The 25,571-nt window shown below is 46.9% G+C and overlaps 1 protein-coding gene across 3 annotated transcripts in view; it reads left to right on the plus strand.

The window, feature by feature from the left end:
• The first annotated feature begins 233 nt into the window (after positions 1-233).
• Positions 234-25,571, plus strand: part of oxsr1b (oxidative stress responsive kinase 1b) — a 48,546-nt gene continuing 23,208 nt past the window's right edge. Inside the window, exons 1-3 of one of the 3 annotated variants that reach the window (XM_060045446.1) lie at positions 234-481; positions 8,105-8,217; positions 17,372-17,480. In XM_060045446.1, the coding sequence (XP_059901429.1) occupies positions 412-481; positions 8,105-8,217; positions 17,372-17,480 (292 nt within the window). In that variant the 5' untranslated portion in view covers positions 234-411. The other 2 variants (XM_060045445.1, XM_060045447.1) reach the window with 2 other exon arrangements.

A 25,571-nucleotide genomic window follows, 5' to 3' on the forward strand; every position in this document is an offset into this window, starting at 1 on the left:
CAGTACTCGCTTGATGCGTGCTTCGAATTGGAACAGTGCTCGGGCAACGACTGATGACGTTTCACGAGTCCACGAGCACACGAGCACGCACAAGTACGCGAATTGAGAAACGGCCAATATAAATATTAGGAACACCCAACAAGGCCGCCGGGTGAGCCCACATTCAGTATTTAGGTAGGAACACCCAACATGGCCGCCGGGTGAACCCACGTCCTGCCGGAGGAATGCGGTGGGCGGGGCGGTCGGCGTGTGTCAGACTTGGGGATGACAGGAGTGCTGCTGCTGCAGGATCGTGAGGAAGGGAAGTGTCGCCCTCTAACCGGCTGGAATTACTTTGAACTATCTTCCCATCCAGTTTTTGGACCGAGCATCTTTCCTTCCCAACCAACGCGGCTCAGAAGACCTTGAGTCATGTCGGAGGACCTGAGCTCCCAGCCCTGGTCCATCAACAAAGACGACTATGAGCTCCAGGAGGTTATCGGTAGGTGAGCCTAGCCGGTAGCTTCACTAGATGTTATCAAATGTGTGTCATAAGCATTGCGGTAGTTGTGTTCTTCAGTGAGCTGTGTGGATTTCCCACAGAAAGGCGGGGTGAGACAGGGTTCATAGTGAGAGGCATACCCCTTCACCTAGGCTGAGTCTGGGGACGGTCCTGGGGAGAGGCAGACCCCCTCACCCGATGTGACTCTGGGGACGGTCCTGGGGAGAGGCAGATTCCTTTACCCGGGCTGAGACAGGGGACAGTCCTGGGGAGAGGCAGACCCCTTCACCCGGGCTGAGACAGGGGACGGTCCTTAGGGAAGGCATAAACCTTCACCCGGGCTGAGATACCAGTTTGGGCTGTGAATTTGAATATTCGTTCAACCCGTGGGTTTAATAATTTTACCCTGAGAGAATGTGCCTTTTCTGCCTGAAATTCTTTTTTTTTTTTAATTTATTGTTGAAAATGTAAAACTTATACAAAGTCATAGAAACCCAGAGCTTTCAATGGGTACTTCATTTACGAATCGAATAGAGCAACTTCATCCAGTGTTCCCCAAGGGGATCCGGTCCTGGGAGCTCTTGGGTCCTGGGTTGTCCCGGGTCCTGGCACTTCCTGGGTCCTGGTTGGTCTCAGATCCTGGGTTGTCCCGGGTCCTAGGTTGTCCTAGGTCTTCCCGGGTACTGGGTGGTCCCGGGTCCTCGGTGGTCCTGGTTCGTTTCGGGTCCTCGTTGTTCCTGGGTGGCTTGGTTGGTCTCGGATTGGTCCCGGGTTGTTATTTTAGCAAATCTCCCTGCTTTTGACATTAGGAGTAGGCCTATTTAAAGTATTTGCCCTGCATCTTTTGGGCTTTGGTCAAGCGCGTTTTTTAATGCATAAGCCTATTATGTAAACCAATACTCGATTCATAGGTGAAACAAAGATGACATGAATCATAGGAAAATATGGTAATTTTCTTTACTGAGAAGTAGCTGCAGAAGCCTATAATGTGCTAACTGTTGTGTTGCCCTCGGGGTTGGTGCTGAGCCTTTATACAAAACACTTTCTGCACACCATTGTGTATATTTGTACAGGAGTTGTATTTAGCTTACCTGTGCTTCACATCTCCCCTCGGTTTTTGTAATCTTTGGGGGAACCTCATTGGATAACGCCCTTCTTTTCAGCATGCACACAACAGATACTGTTCCTCTCCTTTAGCAACTAGTTTGGTAGCATTTTAACTGTTCAACACCTAACTGTTGAGTTCAGATTCCGTTCCTGTGCAGGTACTTTAATGCACACCACCAAAAGTCTCCTTAACTCAAAGTCTGTTCCCTTTTGAATTGTACTATTAACCGCTGGGATACATTTGGAAATGTACAAATGTGTTTCACTCATTGGAAATGCAGACCGAAGCTACAGTCCAGCCACTGTGTTTGTGTAGAGAGACAGACGTTTTCTCTAAGGGTCTCTTCAAACAAGAAATCATCCTCAATGTCTCACTCTTGATTCTCAATGGCAAATGATGTTCAGTTTGTCTCTCTTTGTCCCTCTCTGTCTCCTATATCTCTCTGTCTCCTGTATCTCTCTGTCCCCTGTATCTGACTACACTCTCTGTCGTCGCCACTTTAATTTAGTATGTGTCATCATAACTGGCCAAAACCAGTCATAGGATGTCATAAGCTGTCATAACCATGGACTGTCTTCTGGTCATCTAGACCTTCTTCATGTTTCCCCTTCCTGTCCAACGTCTCCTGTTCCTCAACTCAATAGAGTCTGTTTAAAGAAATTGCGAGGCAACAAGTTCTAAGCTTCAAGGCCAATGGCGAGAGCTTCCTTTGGACATATTTGAACCCAGCCACTGGCTCAATTGTAAACCTTTCTTTGCTCAAGGTACTATTGTCCCTCCCTGAGGGCATTGCTGGGGATTATATGGATACTGGCTGTTGAAATGTATCAATCTCAATTGTATAGAACGTCGCCGGTCATTATCGAAAATAAGCGCCTTTAGGGCGAAGCAAGACGCCTCCCCTGCGCGTCGTTGTCCTTTTCGCCCTGTGTGGGCTTATTTTCCCGATAATGACCGGTGTTCGATACATCATCCCTGACATGATAGATGACATATCTTTTTTTTTTACTGTTCATTTTGATTTCCATTTAGGCTAATGTATGTTTATCAATGTAAGCAGTCGCAGACATCAAGAGGGTGGAATCATATTCATGAGAAGTTAAGTCAAATTAAAAAGAAGACCTTAGAATCTCGGTGTGATACGGTGTGAACTGGAATAATCCCTCTCATTTCTACTGTTTTGACCAGGAAGTCATGGCTGGTATTTGCCATGGCTTATAGCTGGTGGTGGTGAGGGGTGGATGGAGGGGGGATTGTGAGGATGGCCCTGCATTTTTAACAGAATGCTCCCCGCAAACTATTGTTTTAGAAAGTTCCCTGGTGAAGGAGCTTTAGTTGGGACATGGTCCTTCCCACTCTCTCCTCCCTAGTGGTGATTGGCTCATATTTGACAGAAAACCCTGGAAACACTCTAGTTCTGTCTTTCCACTGCAACACCAGCCCAGGGCCCCTGGCCCCTGGCCCCGTGTTCAGCCACGGGAGGAATGGCGCTCACTAAGAAACCCGCCGGCCAAGGGGGGGGATTGTGAGACGTGTGTAACATTTCTGGTCGTGCTTTGGAATAAGGTTTGGAATGTGGGCGCGATATGCAAGGAGGTGTAATAACTAAAGGCTTAGTGGCAGGACGGCATCCAGCGACGGGCCGTTCTGACCACCACAGAGAGGCCGGGGCCCATTGGTCCTATCGCTGTGAGTCAGGACATTGGCCTGCTCCCCGTGGAGGGCCTTGTTGTTGCAGCTCATTCTAAGTCATGTATCTTTGTTTTCTGGAAGAGTCCCTGACTGATTCCCAGCCTCTGATTCCCGGTGCTGTACCAAATAGACCTTGGTCATTGGTGGGCATTCTTGGTCAGTCAATCAGATGAGAGGGTCCTTACTCTGACTCTAACCTGGGTTATTATGGCTTTCCAAAATTTGAGGGAGACATGTTTCCAGCATAGGGTTACAATCTTTTAAAACAATATCATACAATATGGACATTTTATGGTTTGACACATTGCTGTTAAGTTAAAGGTTGGGTATGGGATTTGCGAAACGCCAGCAGATTTTGAAAATACACAACTCAAATGGTCCTACCCCCTCTCCTTCAACGCTGACACTGACTCCACCCATTCCAAGTACCTGGACGCGCAATCATGCGCGGGGGAGGGGGAGTGCAGTACGACCGTTTGATTGACGTACTTACTGTCCAATGCAACTCGGTGGCTCTGGAAATCATTAGCTGGAGTTTTTCGAGCCCTGCCTGTTCCACAGATGATTGACTTGTTTAATTTTAATGTCAGTACTTCTAACAACAACAATATATATCTAGGCTGACAATCAACAAGGCTGGGACCCGAAGTGGACCACCTAGGACCAGGTCCAATCAAATATGTTCATAGAAAGTTTAATTAATTAATCCTAGCTATTTAGAGAAAAAAACAATTCTCACAAGTTAGTAATGGCAGGGGGGAGCCCTGGGAGCTAAGGTAGATAGTGGTAGTGTGGTTTTGAACGTGGGTTTCAGGTTCCCCAGGAGGTTCTCATAACGCTTACAAGACAGCGCAGTAGCAGATGAATGGGGCTCTTCTCTCGTGGAAGAGTGTTTATTCTTCTTTAAATTCCCATAACGGCTCTTGGAGTTATTATGGACTAGAAGTAGGCCTCCTAAGGCAAAGGGAGTGTTATTTAGCGTTGGTTTAAGGGATTTAGAAATGATGCAGCGCAGCCGGGAGAAGAACTCCATCTTATCGTTAGCCAACCTCGTGATGAGAGCTGAGGAGTGGATGGATCTGGGTTCCCAGCTCTTCCATCCTGAACTTAACAGAGAGCAGAGAATGATAGGGGATGGTAGTGGAGTGGTAGCCCTGCCCAGAGGTCCTGGGTTTGAACACTCATGTTCTCAGTCTAGCTGTAGGCAGCCTGCTCATTAAGGACATGTTTGAATAAACTACAAATTGATTGATTTGGATATATACATATTCTAAATTAATCGTTAGTCCACTTTGATCTATTGATTCTATTTTGGAAAATGTTATTTTAAAGGTCCCATGGCATGCTACTTTATGGATGCTTTAATATCTATTAGTGGGCCCCAAACACAGCATTTGAAATAAAAAATTAGGCTTTGGCAGGAGATGCAATGTGGACCTTTTGCTTTGGCATAACACACAGGTTCGATGTCGTTCTGCCATTGCATTCAAAATTCTGTAACTAGCCTGTTATTCAGCTACGTACATGTATTAGCACTAACTCAATCTCGACTCCTTCAGAATTTCTGTTGGTGGTTCGAACCAACCAAGTGAGCAGGTCCATGAATTTGACAACGCTGCGTAGCAGTGTCACCTTATCCAGATTGGCTAATTTTCTCTGGCTTTTTCCTTTCATTGGCTATTGCATACAGCAGAAAAACTGCATAGATTTCAAACTTACCACAGGTCACAAAATTATTCTGACCTATGTTATTTAACAAACAATAGGAAAAATGTGATTTTGGCATGGGATCTTTAACCCCAGTCAGAATATAGGCTCCTTCTCGCCGTCTGAGTTGGAAATTTGGAGATTCAAAAAGTAAAAGTCTATTCTTCTGTGCATTCCATCACAGAAGTGCTCATCTGACCTCCAGAAAAACAAGACTTGATACTGAAATGAGCGGGCTCAATGGAGGCCAGAATCCAAACGGTCAGGTACAAAACATCCTCCCTCTCTCTTCCTTAATTACTTGTATCTGCTTAGTAACAAACCAACTGCAGTTTAGTTGGTCAATATAAATCCAGACTATTCAACTAATCTGATAGTGAACAAAACGGTAGATCTAACCCCTAAATTCCAGGGGTGTCATTCCATGGGTGTCTAACCCCTAAATTCCAGGGGTGTCTAACCCCCTTAGTTCCAGGGGTGTCTAACCCCCTTAGTTCCAGGGGTGTCCAACCCATAAGTTCCAGGGGTGTCTAACCCCCTTAGTTCCAGGGGTGTCTAACCCCCTTAGTTCCAGGGGTCTCTAACCCCCTTAGTTCCAGGGGTGTCCAACCCCTAAGTTCCAGGGGTTGTTAACCTCTAAGTTCAGGGGTGGTTGACCCCTAAGTCCAGGGGTGTCTGACCCCTACTCAGCCCCTTGCCTCTCCTTCTCGGGGTGGGAGAGGCTCCAGGAGGGTGGCTGTTGATCCATGGAGGCCACCCAGAGCCCGAGCTCCCTGACAGGCGTGGCAGAGGGAGAGGGCTGTTTGCCAGGGCTCCCTGGTAGAGGGGTGTTGGGCGGGGCTGCTTGGTATACAGCCATTGTGTGGCGTGTCATGGCCACTGGTTGATTAGATGGAGGTTACTTCAAAGGGAAGGCCCACGGTAACGCTTGCTTTGGGGGCCCTGCTGCTTTGTATTTTACTTTTTTGGTTCAATTTCTGGTCCTCCCTGATGCAGGGCATGCCTGTTGGGGGCATGGAGGCTAGGGAGAGCCTAGTGTCTCTGAGGGACCCATTGGTCGATGTGACAATGCAAGGCTTCATAGTTTGTTGGAGTGTGTTAACATATCAACTAGAATTCCTGGTTGATCTCCTCTTTAGACTTGAAAGTTCTCTGCTTGTAAAAAGTTCTCTGACATAACCAGAGTGTTCGATGCTGTAGTCCCCAGTGTGTTATTATATATATAGATAAATTAATCAACTTAACATATTTCACTTGACACTCGTTGAGGGCCAAAGCTCTAATCAAATATTCCCTGAGAACTCCTAGATCTCATGTCTGTATATTCCATCAAGGTCAGACCAGCGGTATCTTCACCTTCCTCTGAACGTTCTCTGCCTCCACATGGAACTCATTCTGGGGCTCCGTGTTCCCCGATGTATATGACCCTTGACCTAACTACTATTCCGGTACCTTCTGAGCCCCCCCCCTACACACGCAAACACACACACACACACGCACACACTCACACTAACACATTCACACACTAACTCACACACTCTCACACTCACACACACACACACACACACACACACACACACACACACACACACACACACACACACACACACACACACACACACACACACACACACCATGATCTCGCCACTGCTGATTCTGAAGTGTGCGTGATCTCAACATGTTTATGGATCCCGAATAACTACCAGATATATCTTCTGATTTATACAGACCTAAATAACAGACTTGCTCTGCCCTGATGTCTCACCCACATTTTAATGCCATGGGCTGTTGTTCAGTCTGACTGCTAAACCAGTATCACCACATGACATTACTCAATAATATGTCATTAAACGGTAATTAACTAACAGTAATTAAAGGTGTGTGTGTGTGTGTGTGTGTGTGTGTGTGTGTGTGTGTGTGTGTGTGTGTGTGTGTGTGTGTGTGTGTGTGTGTGTGTGTGTGTGTGTGTGTGTGTGTGTGTGTGTGTGTGTGTGTGTGAGCAATTGTTCAGTCCTCCATCCCTGTCCCCATCCCATAGTGTGGTGGTTGGGTAGTGGGGGGGGGGGTAGTGGAGTGTTGGTGGGCTGTGGTCAGAGCATTACAGAATGGATGTCATGCTGCTGTGAGATGTTACTTCAGCTCTGAAACATCTATAGCATATATAGCCCGAGGGCTATAGATGGGCTATGTACTGTATGTGTGGCTTTGTGTCTGCTGTCTTTCCTATTTATGAGGGGATGTTATATTTGTATTATTAGATAGCGTAGTGCTTTTTACTTGTACTAGGTCTTGGGGAAGGTACAGTTTCTAGATACAACCTGACACCGTAGGGCAGAGGATTCAAAACGTCTGAAAGTCACTGTGTCCTTTGGGGACATTGTGGGGTTGGATTTTAATTAAAAACCAAAGCAAGATCTTTCAATGGCCGTTTCTCTGTACAGACCCATGATGCTGTCCTCGACCTCAGTACACCTGGATCCATCCAGACCCTGAACAATGAGGACTTTGTAGATACCTGGGTCAGACCACAGGCCCGGGCGGGGAAAGGCAGAGTGTAGGGGGAGATGGTGGAGGAGCTAGAGGAGGTGGAGGAGGTGGAAGTGTGGGGGTGGTGGTGCGAGTTTTGAGTAAACAATCACACGTTTTTGGTTCCCCTAGCATTAACAGGAAGTCCTTGCATGACCTCAGCGAGCCAACACATCTGCCCCCCCTCTCCCACCTCCTCACCCAGTAGGTCCTCTGGGGGGTTATGCCCCCCCCCCACTCCTCACCCCACCTCCTCACCCAGTAGGTACCCTGAGGGGTCTGCCCCCCCCCCCCCCCCCCCCCCCCCTCCTCCTCTGGGGGGTTCTCTGGAGTCCGGCTGGGTCCCTGCAGGGCACGGAGCTCTGACCCAAAAACCCACGCAGACTGTAGAGGAAACGCGTGAATCTGTTCACTGCCAAACCCGAGCCAATAGTGTTGGACAAGAAAGTCCTATCGTCTTTTAGATTCAGAATAGAATGTAAATACAAAGAAGAAGTCAGCGCTTTACTACACTGCGCATGAAGGTGTGTTTCAAACCACTAAAGTAAATATGTTTTGGCCCCCATGTTGACTCTGGTTGTGTGTTGCAGGCAGCGGGGCCACGGCTGTGGTGCAGGCAGCGTACTGTTTACCTCGCAAGGAGAAGGTGGCCATAAAACGCATTAACCTGGAGAAATGCCAGACCAGTATGGACGAGCTCTTGGTAAGAATGCACACGCACACACACTTCTTAGAGACTTTTGAATTAGAGTACAGAATGCAGAATACTTACAGAGGAGGTCTTGTGTTTCTCAACAACACGCCCCTGTGAAGTATACACCCAATAACAGGTTCAGAGTTCGTGGCCCGCAGAACGGAAGGGCCCTCAGACCAGAGGGGGAGTCAGACCAGAGGGGGAGTCAGACCAGAGGGGGAGTCAGACCAGAGGGGGAGTCAGACCAGAGGGGGAGTCAGACCAGAGGGGGAGTCAGACCAGAGGGGCAGTCAGACCAGAGGGGCAGTCAGACCAGAGGGGCAGTCAGACCAGAGGGGCAGTCAGACCAGAGGGGCAGTCAGACCAGAGGGGGAGTCAGACCAGAGGGGGAGTCAGACCAGAGGGGGAGTCAGACCAGAAGGGCCCTCAGACCAGAGGGGGAGTCAGACCAGAGGGGGAGTCAGACCAGAGGGGGCCCCTTGCTGCTGGGCTGGAGTTCACAAACAGGGTGGGGGCTTAACTGCTCTCCGCATGGCCTTCATCAGCAGCTTAGGGACAGAGCGAGGTCCACCTCTGCTTCTCATTACCGGGCTTATCCCAGACCCCCCCGCCCCTCTTTCCAGTGGGTCAGACCCCAGTGGCCTCTGACCCTACGTGCTGCTCCCAGGAGGCCCGAGGCCCAGTGCCAGGAAACGTTTAGTGAGCCGTCCTTCAAACGTGTTCTCCCCTTCCCCTCCTCTCCCTCTCCTCCACTCACCCCCCCCCCTTTCTCCTCCTCTCCCTCGTCCACCCATCCCCCCTTTCCCCTCCTCTCCTCCTCCACTCATTCCCCCCTCTCCCTCTTCTCCATACCCTCCCTTCCCCTCCTTTCCTCCCCTCCCTTCCCTCCTCTCCTTCCCCTCTTCTCTTCTCCTCCACCCATCCTCCCCTCTCCCACTCCTCTAACCCCTTCCTTACCCTCCTCTCCTACTCTCCCTCCTCTCCCCTCCCCTCCCTCCTCTCCTCTCCTTCCCCTCCTCTCCTCTCCTCCACCCATCCCCCCTCCATGCGGTACACTAGTGGTCCTGATGTTTAAGACCACAAAGCCCGATCCGTCTGACCCTCTCTGGTGTCTGAGAGAGAGTCGCGTCCTGGGATGTGCATCTGTGTCATCAGTGAGGGAGGTCGGGGGTCTCTGGTCTTTGGATCGCCGTGACCCCCCCTGACAGCTGGTCTCAGACTCCCAGTCCTGACTCAGGGGAAACCAGCCGCCTCAATCTGGCCCCTGATTGGTTGATTGATGCCCTCTCAGCGTTCCTCTCTAAGCCACATTCCATTGGGTCTCCTCCATGTTTGTTAGAGTTACTGATGGGAGGGCAGCTGTTCAGTGAGACCTCTGTGTGGGGTTTGAACCAAACCCCCAGGAGATCCGTCACTGATATCCTCCCTCCCCCCACCACAAAATTGAGTTTCAAAACAATTCCACAGCCCCCCCGCCTCTCCTCCCTAACCCCCTCTTTCTGTAGGCTGAATCAGGGGATGTCGATCTGGGATTCTTGGAGTTGTCGGTCACATGGCGCAAGAAGATTACCTTCTTGTGGATCTCTCTCTCTCTCACTCTCACTCTCACTCTCACTCTCACTCTCACTCTCACCCTCAGTCTCAGTCTCTCTCTCTCACTCTCCCCCCCCCCCAACAGTGTAGCCAGTGAGATGTTGAGGAGGCATTAAAGGGAACCAGAGCTTACAACCTTGGAAGAGTTTTCATACCTCCTGCCTTGTTTCTGGTTAGTGGTTAGAGAGTTGTAACCTTCAAGTTTTAGCAGCCTACCCGTGTGGCATCCTGGAGCAAGCTACCTAACCCCTCCTGGCACCTCAATGACCGGTCTCTGAATTCTGTCTGTCTGCTTAACACTACAAAGTGCATTGAAATGTAGTGTGTCAAATACATGTGTTTTATGTGTGTATGTAGGTATGTGTGTTTGTAGGTGTTTACCTGTGTGTACCTGTGTGTACGCTGAAGGCCTGGTCCAGGTGTGAGGGCCGCTGGTTCTTGAAGTCCAGTAGGAGAGAAACGGCAGAGCTGAATGAGAGTAAATGTGTTCTAGAGCAGCCCTCATTCCGCTCCCTGTTGCTTCCTCTATGTGCTGGCATTTCGGCCGATAATTTAGCATTTTGTGAATTATTTTAATTTGACCATTTCTCTAGATTAGTAATTACAATTTATCTTGTTGTAATCACTAATTCCTCTATCCAAGGAATGTTGAACTGATCCTCTAAAGTAAGGGGGAATCTGCTGATTTGACTTGACAAATCGAGTCCCACATGATCTGCCTCCATGTCACCCTGGTCCTGGTCGGAGTCCGGATCCTGGTCCTGGTTCTGGTTTCTTTTCCTGGCCCTGATCCGGGTCGGAGTCCTGGTCCTGGCCCTGGTCCGGGTCGAAGTCCTGGTCCTGGTCCTGGTCCTGGTCCGGGTCAGAGTCCTGGTCCTGGTCCTGGGTCGGAGTCCTGGTCCTGGTCCTGGTCCGGGTTGGAGTCCTGTTCCTGGTCTGGGTCCTGGTCCAGTGCTAGTTGCAGGGCAGACTACTGAATGGTGCAGGGGGGTGAGGAGAGATAAATCCATGATGAATGGCACTGGGCTCAGTAAAGAGAACCCTGGTGGTACGGGGAGTGCATCACTTCACGTCGGTTCCATCCACACTGGAAGGGTGCTAGTTGGGTGGTGGTGACAGCGAGGGGCCCCAGCAGCTGGCCCTCGGGTGCCCAGGGGGGGGGAGGGGCTAACATTCCCAATGCTCCCAGTTGATGTATGGAGCCCCTCCCTCTGGAGGCCCTGGTTGTGTAGGGCAGGGGTCGAAGGTGAGGGCCTGTCCTTGGACCATGGCATGCCAAGTCTTCATTCAGAACAGGTTTGGTGAGCGGTCCGGGTAGCTAGCCATTGTCCCCCATCCTGTAGACCTGGTGATGAGGGCCCTGCAGACTCACACCTGTAGACCTGGTGGTGATGGACCACCAGACTCACCCCTGTAGACCTGGTGGTGATGGACCATCAGACTCACACCTGTAGACCTGGTGGTGATGGACCATCAGACTCACACCTGTAGACCTGGTGGTGATGGACCTCCAGCCTGGACTCACCCCTGTAGACCTGGTGTTGACGGCCCTGCAGACTCAACCCTGTAGACCTGGTGGTAATGGACCTCCAGCCTGGACTCACGCCTGTAGACCTGGCGGTGATGGACCTCCAGACTCACACCTGTAGACCTGGTGGGGATGGACCTCAAGACTCACCCCTGTAGACCTGGTGGTGCTGGACCTCCAGCCTGGACTCATGCCTGTAGACCTGGTGGTGCTGGACCTCCAGCCTGGACTCACGCCTGTAGCGCTTGAGGGTTTCGAGACGCTATGAGGTCATGCACTGTTGAAGTACGTGCTCTTCTTACACAACCCAACAAATGGGACATGTTGCTAACATATTAGCAACATATGCTAAAGTTTTTCTAGGTGGCTTTTTCAGACATAGGGGACTCGAGTCACATGACTTGACTCGAGTAAGACTCGAGTCGCAAATTTGAGGACTTGAGACTTGCTTGACTAACACTGATAAAAGACTCGACTTGACTTTGATTGGTCTTCATGACTTGAGACTTGACTTACACTTGAGACAGATGACTTGAAATGACTTTTTTAAAGTTAGTTTAAAGGTAGGATATGTGATTTGCGATACGCCAGCAGATTTTGAAAGCACACAACTCAAATGGTCCTACCCCCTCTCATTCAACGCTGACTCTGACTCCACCCATTCCAAGTACATGGACGCGCAATCACACACGAGCGCGAACACAGATGCGCGAGAGTGAGCCAGGCTAGCTAGGTTGGAGTTTAGGGTTGTATTCTAGTGCTAGGTCCAAATGTGGATTAGCTAGTAAACTAGCTCCAGTAGCTACCGCAGGATAACAACAAACAGAAGCTTGCTCTGGGTCACGAGCTTTGAGTACGTGCACGTGCACGAAGGGGTCACTCGATGGGGAGCGGGGGAGGGGGAGTGCAGTACGACCGTTTGATTGACGTACTTACTGTCCAATGCCACTCTGTGGTTCTGAAAATCATTGGCTGGAGTTTTTCGAGCCCTGCCTGTTCCACAGATGATTAACTTGTTTAATTTTCATGTCAGTAGGTTACTTCTAACTCTGGCTGTAAGTGGGTTATGATAAGGATTTCAAGTAATTTTCAAGTAAAATTACACCATCAGAGCCAGAGCGTCAGACTGGGCTGTTCTCAGCATACCGCAAAAAAATTAAGAGGGTTCAAGTTCCAGTCCCCAAATTCAGTTGAACCACTACCTGGACATTTGTGATGGACAGAGCTGCCTTCAGTTTTGGGCCATGAACAGGCGCACCCTCCCCTCTTTGTTCAAGGTGGAGGTAAGAGTTATGGCAGTCCCTGCATCAAGTGCACCTGTTGAACGTGTGTTCAGCCATGGTGGGGTGATAATGTGACCCCATCATTCAGAACTCAGTGACAAAGTACTGTCAAATAAACATTTTTGCAAATGCAATGCATTGTAAGTCGATGTATGTTGCGAGGCAGCACAGCAAGATTGCTACCAGCTTTCAGGCTTGTGTATTACTATTTCCCCTTCCTACAGTATGTGTATGTGATATTACTTTTGAAATATTCATTTTTTTCATGTCTGATGCCATGTGTTGCAAATAATAACCTACAACATGTAGGGAGATTGAGTGATTGACTTGAACTGTTCTCGCATACAGCCACCTAGAGGTTCTATTTGATTCTGTTCATAGGTTGGAGGTAATGATCATAAAAACATTTTCAAACTATTCACATTATGGTTCTGGAATGTTTTGAATAGTTTGAGTTATTGTTATTGTTAAGACATTGTTATTGTTAATGTTGAAATAAAACTCAACTTATGAACCACTCTCTTTACCGATTTTTAAATGTGGAAACTGGGTTAGATCATCAGATTTTTGTATGACTTGACTTGTGACTTGCTTGACCTGAGCAATGACTTGACTTGTGACTTGCTTGATTCTCACCACAGTGACTTGGAACTTGCTTGAGACTTGAAGGTTATGACTTGAGACTTGCTTGTGACTTGCACATGAGTGACTTACCCCCACCTCTGAGAAGAATAAATATAAAATTTGCTAAAGAATACAAATAGGCATTTTGTTTTCGCAATAAGGACGGCGAGGCAGCAGAATGACTGACATGTACCATCAGTGAAAACCGTACTCTTCCCTTTTCTGGAATTTTCTTCCATGCTATTGTGCTAAAACAACAACAGTGTGACTGAGGCATAGAGGAAACCACACACACACACACACACACACACACACACACACACACACACACACACACATACAGCCCAGTCGGAGGTAATGCAAGTGTGTTCAGCGATGAGGACATTACAGTGTCTTTGTCACAGGGGTAGGTTTACAGTGACCTAATCCCTGCAACAAAAGGCTCTCTGTGATCCCAGCGCCGTCGCCGCGGCCCAGAAGGGAAGGGGGCTGGCATTGGCGCTGGTGGGTTCATGCGGTGGCGTCTGTGTGGTTATGTGAGGACATGGCCCCGGACCCTCACATCAGGGAAGGTTAGCTCCTTGGCTAGCATCCTGTGCTCCTGCCCGCTGCAGTCCTAAGCGGGCAGGGAGACAGCCCTCCGCTCCAGGAAGTTCCACAGCCTTTAGAGTTGATATGCGGTGGTTCAGATATGGAGAAGGCTGACCTTTGATGGTGTGTGTGAAAAATCTGAATAGGGATACAAATTTTATTAAATGTGGCCCAAAGCACTTATTTATGAAAGCCACAGAGGACTTGAATGTATTCTGAATGTATATTTGCTTAAAGTTTCTTGCGTGCTGTGACCATATAAACCTTTATGGTGACTAGTCATTCTACGTCTGGCTTTCCTCTTTCAAATCCGTTCAATATGTATGCAGGTACACTGTTCATGGCGTGAGGCATTCTCAGGTGGAGTACTCCTTCTGGGTCTCCGTCACCGTTGTGTGGCTTCCAAACTGGTTGTACTCCACCTTTATGGCTTGGTTTTATTGGAACACAATCCGCCTCCACCACCCTTTCTATGATCCAGTGGCCTGTTTCTTTTTCTTATTTTCTTATTATGTTTAAGCGGTGCCAATGATGTCACGATCTCCTCCGGGCCAAGGTGTGGCTGTCTCTTGTTCTCGTAGAAAAAAGGAAAAAGCTAATAAAGAAAGGATGTGTTCCTCTGTACGCAGTACGGACTCTTAGTAATGACTGATAAGGATGTGTTCTTCTGTAGGCAGTACGGGCTCTAGAGTGATGACACTGCAGCGGTGTGGTGCTGTTACGTCATACTGTGATAAGACAAGCCATTATGGCAGATAGCCCCTTAACATTCCTGTGATGTGCCCCTTGATGACCAGCCCACCTTTATCAATGTGGTTCATCCTCTTCACAAAGTTGGTTTGTTTTGTTGGACTACAGAAAGCATAGCTTAGTATTTATCTGGAGCGCAGATCACTAGATGGGCCTCAACTATTCTTACAGAGCCAGCCTTTGCATGAGGAAGACTAGGCCTCAGCCACACTGTAAAAAATAAAAAGTTGAGAAAACTCAAAATTGCAAGGCAACTTACTGCAATACATTTTTGAGTTTTGAGCCCAACAAAATGTCATTTTTCTTCTTTAGACAAACTTGAAAGTTAGAGTTATACCAACTAAGATTTTATATTTTACAAAACTCAAAAAAGTAAGTCAGGGTTGTTAACTTAATATTTCAAATTAAGGTTAATATTATTTAAAAAAAAAACATTTAAAAGAATGCAAAACTAGTTTTAAGTTCAATAAAATTAATAATTGGAAACTTCCATTTTATATTTCTGAATGCCAGACAGCAATAAAATAAGCAACAAGTAGCTAGTTCAGCAGCAGAGAATCGCTGTCTAAATGCAGCAAACCAAAGTGCAGAACAAGTTCGACATTATGGTCAAACTTGTACTGCACGATACGGGAGCCCAGGTTAAACGGTGACGCATTTCTCGTGCCTCATACACCGCACGATCCCGAGAGCTGCCTTTATTTACCACTCACCCAGAAACAGCGCACCGCACACCCAACCAACGGACATGCAAGTCTCGGTAACGGTGGCGGCAACACTACACACAATAAACAACACACAAACAATAAAGACCCCAAACCCGTTAACCCCACTTAACCTAACAGAAACAAATTGACAAAAGGCAATAAACCCCTTTTTCCCAACCGGCATCACGAATACCCAGACTCCCGTCCCCGGGGGGTAGTCGAAAAGTGTCGAAATGCGCATGTGCACCGTAGTTGGCCCAGCCTCAGACAGAGTCTGACTTAAACCCGTGTGTCTTGCTAACAAAGATACTACACTGAGCCCAACTCTTGACCCAAAACTCAACATTGTTGGTTGGACTAAATTGCATTCCACAGTTGACATGAATACTTAATGTTTTATATTCATTTTACTCAGAAAGCATAATGAGACCAACAATTTTAAGTTTTCGTTTTTACAGTGCAATAGAAGAACTGTAATGGGTGTCTTTCAGTGTAATAAGTGTCTTTCACTGTAATAGGGGTCTTTCACTGTAAAGGCTGTCTTTCAATGTATTGGATGTTTAGGTGAATTCCCTGACAGTTTACATTTTTAGGGTGCGATAGAGGATTGCTTTTGAATCCTGTCTTGGATACAAATTGTTCAGGTCAACCTTATCCAAGATTAAGTGAGGTGTTCGAGATTCTAAACAATGGTGCTGAAATCGAAGACCCACAAAGTGCAGTAAAGCTTTGGCTTTATCCAGGGTTCTGTTCAAAGTTTGAAAATAGGCAACCTGCAACTTGAGACGGGCCCCATTAGAACTTTTCCGGGAAGCCAATGTTGGTAAATACTGGAGCTTTGGGCTACTGTGTATGGGCGCTTGTGTGGATGACCTTCCTTGAAGTTTGCAAAACAACAGTTAGCGGCTCATTGGAGTAGGATTGGTCATACCTCTGACGCAGGCTGACTGACTTCAACCTTTGACTCAGGTTACCGGATTATTCTGGTACACACATGCAGAAACACCCTTCCACGATATAGAAATCTAAACACAGAGCGGCCTTAAAGTCTTCAGGAGTCCTCCTGGGCTGAACCCCCAGCCAGGCTCCCGTCGCCCAAGGCACTGGAAGGCAGATATTTGGCAGAAAGTAAAAAAAAGAGAGTGCCTGTATGTGCGTATATTCCTGTTCTCCACCTACGTGTCCTGAAAGACGTGGAGGTGGAGAGATGTTTTTGTTTTCCAGACCCCAGCACAACCTCACTCCCAGCTGTGCAGCGAGGCTGGACAGAGGAGAGGTGTGGCCCAAGGCACTGGCTCCTCTGGGGTCCTCATCCAGGCTCTTCTGGAGGGAGGCCTTCATGGCTTCACTAAAGGGTTCAAATCAGAATGGTTATAATTACGTTATATTGCACTATACATTATACTCCTAACATTGTTTGTTCCATACCTACTTAGTATATATTGGTAGTATCTGATGTAGTGAACATGGAGTACCCTATAATCCCCTAGTAGTGCTGCTCTTTTGATCACTATACACTCACTCTATCAGGCCCCTCCTATGGGCCCAGTCTTCAAACAGCCGTTACAATGATTCCATTACGTTCAGTTCTACTGTAATAAAACCACATCGGTAAAAAGGAATATGCACTGATACAAAACTGCTGATCCATCACCATGAGTAACCAATGGCTGCAGAGTGTGGCCAGATTGGTACAACCCCTTTATTGGGTTGGTGTTAGGGAAGGGGTATTGTTCCAGGAAACAGTGCATGGACTTGGTTTGGCATGTTACATTGATGTAATTGATGTGAAACACCAAACTGGCAGGGCTGCCCTATGTCTACCGTGCCAGGCCCAGTGAGTGCTCCCAGCTTGGGAGGGAATGGGGCCGGGGCCCGAGACGGAAGGATGGAAAATTGTTCACACTTATGTTGGGTGGGGGTTGAAATGGTAATATTGGTTCATTGTCATATGCACATGAATTGAACAAGCAGCTGCAGCTAATGTCAATGTTCACGTTTCTGTCTTACTTAACTGTTTAAACATGATAAGGGAGGTGTGTGCACCATCACCATTTTCTCTGTGTGTGTGTGTGTGTCCCTGACAGAAAGAGATCCAGGCGATGAGCCAGTGCCACCACCCCAACATTGTGTCGTATTACACCTCGTTCGTAGTGAAGGATGAGCTGTGGCTGGTGATGAGGCTGCTAAGCGGGGGTGAGCACACACACACACACACACACACACACACACACACACACACACACACACACACACACACACACACACACACACACACACACACACACACACAAACACCCATATGCATTACGTACGCTCACACACAAACAGAATGGTTTGTGTGTGAACCGTTCTTCAGCCTGTTGCTCTCTTTCTGGTCCCGTACCTGAGCCTCACTTGACCCATTCTCCTGCTGCACTTGAACCCGTTTCCCGGTGAGAACTCGAGCTCCTAGACGGACAAAAGAGTGCAGCGTTTCCTGAAACACTATCCGGCCTCTTCCTGACCAGTATTCCCATAGCAGCCAACCAGAATGAAGAGTCCCTGGCCTTGTTCTTCTTGGTCTGCCGTTTGGATTTCTCGGTTCTGCAGTTCAAAAACATTGATTGAACCGTGAGTTACGTTTCTAGTTTTCTGACTGCGTAGTAGCAAATTGAACAAAGAAACACATAGTTGTTCTTTGATTGGTTGCCAGCTTGTAAGAATGACGTCTTTAGCTGCAGGGTCAGTCAGCTTCCACTCTTCAGTTCATCCTGTCAGCTAGGTGAGCTGGAAGGAGAACAGGGTCTTGTCATGGAGTTTGCATAAAACAAACTCGTCCCTCGAGTGGAGACCAGAGGAAGGCCTATGGAGGGCTGCTGCTGATAGAGTGTGATGCAGGCAAGCTGATTGTGGCCTGAGCGCACGCCACTGCTCACTTACACAGATCTCCTGAGTTCTCCGGCCCCTCCGTCCTGTTTAGGCTAATGGAGGGGTAATAACGTGCCACTCTTGCGGAACAAGGGAGAGTTGAGGATGGAGAGCAGGGGTACAGCCCACCTGGGCTGATGATGATGAAGACGAAACAGCAAGAAGTATATGCTGATGGTGCTAGACCTTAAAGGTGCTATGTGTACGATTTGGCCAAATTAGTCTATCCATCTTGTATTGAAACGAAAAGGTGATCGGTGTATCAACAAACTGCTAACTCTGCAACATACTTTCAGTTACGTTCTACAATTTATAAGGTATCGCTAAACAGCCAACGTTAGCATTAACACCTTTTACCCACTAAAAGAAACGTTGTAAGTTCAGCATTACCTCATTCCTTCACTCCCTTAGAGCTGTCCAGCTGTGGAAAGCAAGGCCAATTTTATTTTCTTTAGACGGTCAAAGAGTTAGACAATATATCTTCTTCATCCTCTCATGTTAGACTGAGGCAGGCTGGAGGCTGCAATGACGGTGCCCTCTTGAGGTACAAAGTGGTATTACCAGAAGGACCGGGGCTAGCTTGGCTAGCTGCTAACTTAATTAAATATCTCTGCAACACAATACAAAGACGTCTTTCACAGAACGTCAAAACTGTTTAAATTGCCTTAAGTTTTTCGAACGTTTCAAACTATTAATGTTAAACTTTGCACCTTTAGAGCAGAAGGCATTATTTGAGGCATGCTGAAGGCAAGGAAGGAGGGAGGGAGAAGGGATGCATAGTTTTCCCCTAGGGCTGTGCGATATGACAATATATAACGAGGGACGAGAGAAAAATGTCTATCAACAGATATTTCGCTCTGACGTTCCTATTATTTAACTTAACGTGTGTGTGGATGTGTGGAGCTGTCTCTGAGAGAGTTGGGCCTCTTTAACGCTACGGCAGGGGTCAGCAACCTTTTCAACATGCAGTGCCAGTTTGACATTTGCTTGTTAATAAATGAGTGTGCCTTAAGCAACAATATATTAAAAATTAAGCTGAATTATGACACATGAAACATTTCCAGAAGACCTGGAATTGTACTATTTCCATATAGTCCACAATTATGCATCAACATTTTAAATGTTTTTTTGGTTGTTATATTTGCAACATGGGTTTACAAATTATAACTACATAATACACCATTTTCAGAAACTCATTCAAAGACATATTTGCACTCAGAAATGTAAAAAACGAGAATATATGAGAATGTTGGAACCATCCACATCAATATCTTTAAGACATGTACAGCTTTGCAAAACCACGTGAAGGCGATGCATGTCGCCGAAGTTTCGTCGCGCCACAAATCATAATCTGTCGCTGTGCAAGTTTTGTCGAATTTGTTGCGCCACAACAAGATAACCACATGTCTTTACCTTTTGTGGAAGAGGGAGAGACGTCGGAGGACCAGACGCAGTCTATTCATAATATTGTAATGACCACGGAAGAGGCAGTGAATGAAGTATTGATTCGACAGAGATTTATTAGATAGGCCTACCTAATAAACCGTTGGAACACACTAGACCATAGCAAACAAACCCCGAGAAACCCAATCCCTTTGAGAGCTCCCCGCGCTACGGCCATTCGGAGGCGCACAGAGCTTTTGGCCATGATATTATATATTATATACTGAATTTGACGGTTGAACGCTGATTGGCTGTTACGTTACACATGTCACTCAGTGGCCACGCTGTTGAACGCTGATTGGCTGTCATCATGCGAAATTCGCTTCAAAGTTGAAATATTTCAACTCCAGCGAATTTGTCACGCCACAATTCCTCGTGAACGCGCTCGCCTGTGCACAGCAAAAGTGTGGCGCGACAAATCAAAACTTGCACCGGTTTTCTCTTGCGAAAAATTCGCCCGATACGCGTCTATACGTTCACTTTGTATGGGATCTTGTCGCCCCGACGCGTTTGGTGTGAACGCACAGTAACGTGTAATGCGTTCAGTGTGGCCGTAACTTTAGTTTAACGCTAGAGTCTGTCTGGACGTGTGGAGGTCCGTCTGACCAGCAGTTCATTCTGATGTGTCTCCATGAGGGTTATGAAGTGTAATTCCGGCGAAAATTTAACCCAGGGTCTTTTTGTACCCATAAGACCCATAAAATAAGCCCTCCATATGCTTTTTTTCGTTGATAATCTAGTATAGAGCTTGCCCGGAGCAACGCTAACAGCCCAAATGGCTTCCATGTTATTGGCTAGGGGCACAGCGAACGCTTCCAAATCTGCATTTTTTAACCACTAATATTGCACTCAAAATACCACCAAACCTATGTAGTAGCATGAATTGAACACCAAAAAAAATTAAATACACCTAAAACGGAGCATCAACAACTTATTCAGCGTACCGCAAGTTTATTAAAAAAGACTGTTTTACAAGTCTGTGCCTTAGCGGTAGGTCCATTTTTCCAGGAAGTCCACACAAGTCGATTACCGGCTACCGTAAATAATATAATAGAGGCGCCAACAGATTTAAACAGGCAAGTATCAAGGGGGGAATTGTTAAGTTCAATTTGTTAGCATTCACATTCGCTGTACCCCTAGCCAATAACATGGAAGCCATTTGGGCTGTTAGCGGTGCTCTGGGCAAGCTCTATACTCGATTATCGAGTTAATATATGCGTACATCAAAAAATATATAATAGTAACAATAGATAAGAAAATTGTTTCATTTTACTGTAAGTGGGTTCTACCAAGGAACTGAGTTGAAAACGTTACACTCTTAATAAACAATGCACAGGTATCTGCCATGTTAAGTCATGTTTATTTCAAAGGTTTTACGATAACAAGTTTGGGGATAATTCATCTATACAAAGTATTTTCAATAAAAAACAAATTGACATATTAACAATAAAACAACATGCATGGCTACACCATCATAAGTCAATTTGTTTTTCTATATTTACATGTGACTGCATACAAATATGTCCACATACATGGTAACTAACATATGACAGTAAGCATTATTGGCCCTTAACACTAATATTCAGAAAAAACACTGCCTCAAAAGACTATTGGCTTAAAGGGGACCTATTATGCTTTTTCGACTTTTATGACCTATAAACGTTGTTATAATGATTGATACTCATGTTTAACCATACTAAAGTGTCAAATAATGACATGCATGCATTTCGACGTATTCCCTGCTGACAGTCTGGAGTGGCTGTGCATAGCGCTAAACACTCGGGACAACGTTTGCGATTCACTTGTTCACATTTCCGGGAAATCATCTACTTAGAGACACTCCTGCCACACCCCCATATGCCTGGTCAAATCTGCCCGCGCGCGCGCTTCAAGGAAGGTAACCAATCACAACAGAGTTGGGTTGGCAGGAGGGGGGCGAGGGGGCGGAGAAGGACGAAACCGAGCGTTGACAGAGAATGCTGAAAGCGCCCAGATGAGAGGAAGAGTTTCCCGAAAATCTACATCGTTTTTTGTTAATGGTTAAACATGACTATAATAATAATAATAATAATAATAATAATACATTTAATTTAGAGGCGCCTTTCAAGACACCCAAGGTCAATCATTATAACAACGTTTATAGGTCATAAAAGTCGAAAAGCATAATAGGTCCCCTTTAAGCAATACAAGTAGAGGCATATGCTTGAACTTTATACCCTGAACTTTTAAACGTTGCAGACGTGCAAAAACATAATTATATATTTATGTGGCATTCAGTCCAATGCTGAAATTATATCTGTGGCATTCAGTAGGCCAATGCTGTGGTAAAGTGTGTAAAGTATGACCAAGTGTTTCTTTCTGTTCAATAGTCTAGATAGAACTTTATCAATCCCCTGTAGGAGAAATTTGTTCATAAAACAATAATGGTAAAAAAAAAAAAGGAATCTCCCACTTCCGGCTTCCATGAAAGAGAACCAAACTAATTCACACAATAGCGTTCATGCAAATTTAGCATTCAAGGTTAATTTAAGGAAGTTCTCTCCAGTCACGCTGAAAGTAGTTCGCTAGTAGTAGCGCTTTAATTTGCAGTGTCAGAGAATTCGGAGAAATCTGAATGCTGACTAAATCCTCAGAATTCTGACACTGCAAATGATTGCGCGCTACGACTAGTGAACTACGGTACTTTAAAAAAAAAACTCGACACCGCGACCAGACGAGAAATGGCTGGTGAGAACCTTCTTAAATGAACCTTTAATGCTGGATTTAATTATCGGAATTCGGATTTTATCCAAGTATTCTGACTTTATTATCAGAATGCTGAATTTTATCTCACAATTTAGAGTTTATTAGCCTATTCGATTTCTGAATTAAAATTCTTGTGATGAATAATCTACATTTGTACAGTCGATGTACAGCACTTTAATTCCCGTCAACTTTGTTTTCTAACACCAGCACTTCCACAACTATGCATGTTCCTGACTGCTATATACAAAACCATTTATAGTGCATCTATTTTTCGACTGGGTATTGATAGTCGCCCTGAATGCAGCTTTAATGTGGGCTCTGATTCTGAATGAATGTGAATAAATAAAGGGAACTGAAATCTAAAGAAGACACGTGGTTTTGATGTACCGGTGAATTCCAACTGGAACATTGCTGCCATCAGGGGAAATGAATGTAGCCTAGACATATTGTAAGTAGCTTTCAATTCCTTGTTTTTTTGTTGAACATATCCATTTGGTATGACAATAGAAACAGAATATTTCTTCATGCGGAGAACCGCTCTAGATTCCCCCACCCCCACACAGATTTTTTCCTGTAGAAACCTATGGTGGAAACCATCACTTCTATGGAAGTAAATCTGTGCCGTCGGATTTTGAAAATAAAAAGCCATTGAACTCTAAGCACTGAATATTTAAGCATTGAAATAACGTACTTGGATTTGAATTGAACTCCTATTGAGCTTTATTTTTCGTCAAAAACTTCAACGTGGGGACGTTAATTACGTTGAAATTCAAATCCAGATACGTTATTTACAATGCATAAATATTCAGTGCTTAGAATTCAATGGCTTTTTATTTTCAAAATCCTATGGCACAGATTTACTTCCATACACTTCTCCTTCGTCATGCTTAACTGATCATACCTCTCCATCGTTGGTTACACAAATCTTACCATGGATACTTCCAGAACCCCTCTCAAATTTCAGCCAGCCAGACAATTCACGTCACAGTCACGTCTGTTAATTTATGAATAGAATTCTGAACGTTTCCCGCCTCCGAAATAGCCTGGCTATAGCCATGCTGCCTTGTGAGCGATTTCATTTCGCGCTGCAAGGCAGCCTCGATTCCATGGATCCGATTTTCGCCTGAGATGGGGAACCAATCACAGAACGGGGAGGGACGGCAAGACGATGACGATGTCTATGGGACACACCCATCGTCTTCTTCCGAATTGCGTGTGTCTCACGCCGAATGCGTGAGACTTGAGAGCTGTTACCGGTCTATTATCCCAGATGTTGACAGACGCAGTTCAGCAAGAGAGGCGTAGAAGAAGAAGGGGGCCGGATGTTGACAGTAATGGTTGTGGAACTGTGCAGCGCCGTATGACGAATGTATTAAATGTGCAAATTTGATCAGACCTGACTAGAAAGTATTACCCGACACAGTGGCGCGTGAAGTGACAGGAATGCTAGGAACTGACAATGCAGTTCCTAGCGCTCTCACTTAGGGTGGTTTGGGGGGGCTGGGGACTAGTGCTCCCCCAGCTCCAGAAAATGACTGCAGAGCGTAGAGAGGGTGAGATGGCAAGTACAACATACAGAGGGGTCGCCAATCTCTTATGCTTGCCATCCGTCTGACACACACACAGACACACACACACTGAAACACGCACACACACACACACACAAACAGACACACACACGATGATCCGCTGTAATGAACAGCCCCCCGGTGGCGTGCGGGTGTCTCCCCACTTCACTGGAGCCGTGGGACGCAGGGCAGCTGGTCCTGGTGGGGGGCGTTATGTGACCACGGCCCTGCCCGCTGTAGTGAAACAGAAGCCTCGGCGTGGGGGGTGTTAGGGTAATGAGGTGATGTCTGCCACGGAGACGGATCATGCAGGTCTGTTTGAAGGACTCAGGAGGAGGGGCACCTCGCCCCCCTCCACCGCTCGGCCCTGGACTGGAGAAGGTCCTATTGATCCTGTCAGCTACTGTGTGTGGGGCGCTCCACGGGGAGGGAGAGAGGGGGAGAGGGAGAGAGGGGGAGTGGGAGAGCGAGAGGGAGAGAGAGAGAGAGCCAGAGAGAGAGATTATAATGTAAAAAAAATAAACCCACTGTAGCAGTTATATGTAGTCATTTAGCAGACGCTTTATCCAAAAGGACTTGCAGTGAGTTGAGATGTCATTAAAGTGTCTCTGAGCCCAAAAACTGCTTTGATGGTATCTCAGTTAGTTTGGGCAGACTCAGACTCTCTCTCCGTCTCCCTCTGCCTCTCCCTGGATCATGTTCTCTATTTCTGTCTCTCTATGCTCTATCTGCTTGCCCAGGTTTACTGTTTACTCTGAGAGAGGGAGAGAGAGCCCTCCCTGCAGCACAAACCCGTTGAACCCAGCTTCATCACCACTTCCACCATTGCGCTCTCTCTCTCCCTCTCACGTTGGCACTCTCTCGCTATGCGTCTCAAACACTTAAGCTCCCTCACACATTTCTGCTTTGTCACTCTCGCCTGCCCTCACACACCCAGCGTTCTCTCTCTCTCTCTCTCTCTCTCTCTCTCTCTCTCTCTCTCTCTCTCTCTCTCTCTCTCTCTCTCTCTCTCTCAGAGTAAACCTGGTCTGGTTCTGGACCCTGGTCGGTCTAGTCTGGTCCGGGACTATCTACTCCAGGGTGCAGTGTGATGGCTTCTGGCTCTGAGTTGGGTGGGGGAGGGGGGAGGGGGGAGGGCGGTCCTAAAGTGATGGAGCTGTTGAATATCATCCTGGTGTCCTGGTCGTCTAGCGCCCAGCCTCTGTCACAACCTGTCTCACATTTGGCCCCTGGCCGACGCTGGCAAAGCATCCAGGCCCCTGTGGTTCCTTTGTGTGTTTGTGTGCGTGACCGTGTGGTGGTGGTGTGTGTTCTGCATACAGGCCATGTTGAGCTTTGTTTTGCGGTGTTGTTTTGTCTCTGCTCAGCGAGCTCCGTGGCGGTTTGTTTTCTGGGACAGGGTGCGAGTGAGGGAGGCTGTGTTCTGAAACATCAGCACTTTCTGGTCCCCATGGAGAGCAGCGGCCCTATTCTGGACACACACACACACACACACACACACACACACACACACACACACACACACACACACACACACACACACACACACACACACACACACACACACACACACACACACACACACACACACACACACAGACAGAGTTAAGCTCCCCGACAC

This window comes from Gadus macrocephalus, chromosome 23 (genome assembly GCF_031168955.1).
Source record: "Gadus macrocephalus chromosome 23, ASM3116895v1".
Classification (NCBI taxonomy): Eukaryota; Metazoa; Chordata; class Actinopteri; order Gadiformes; family Gadidae; genus Gadus; species Gadus macrocephalus.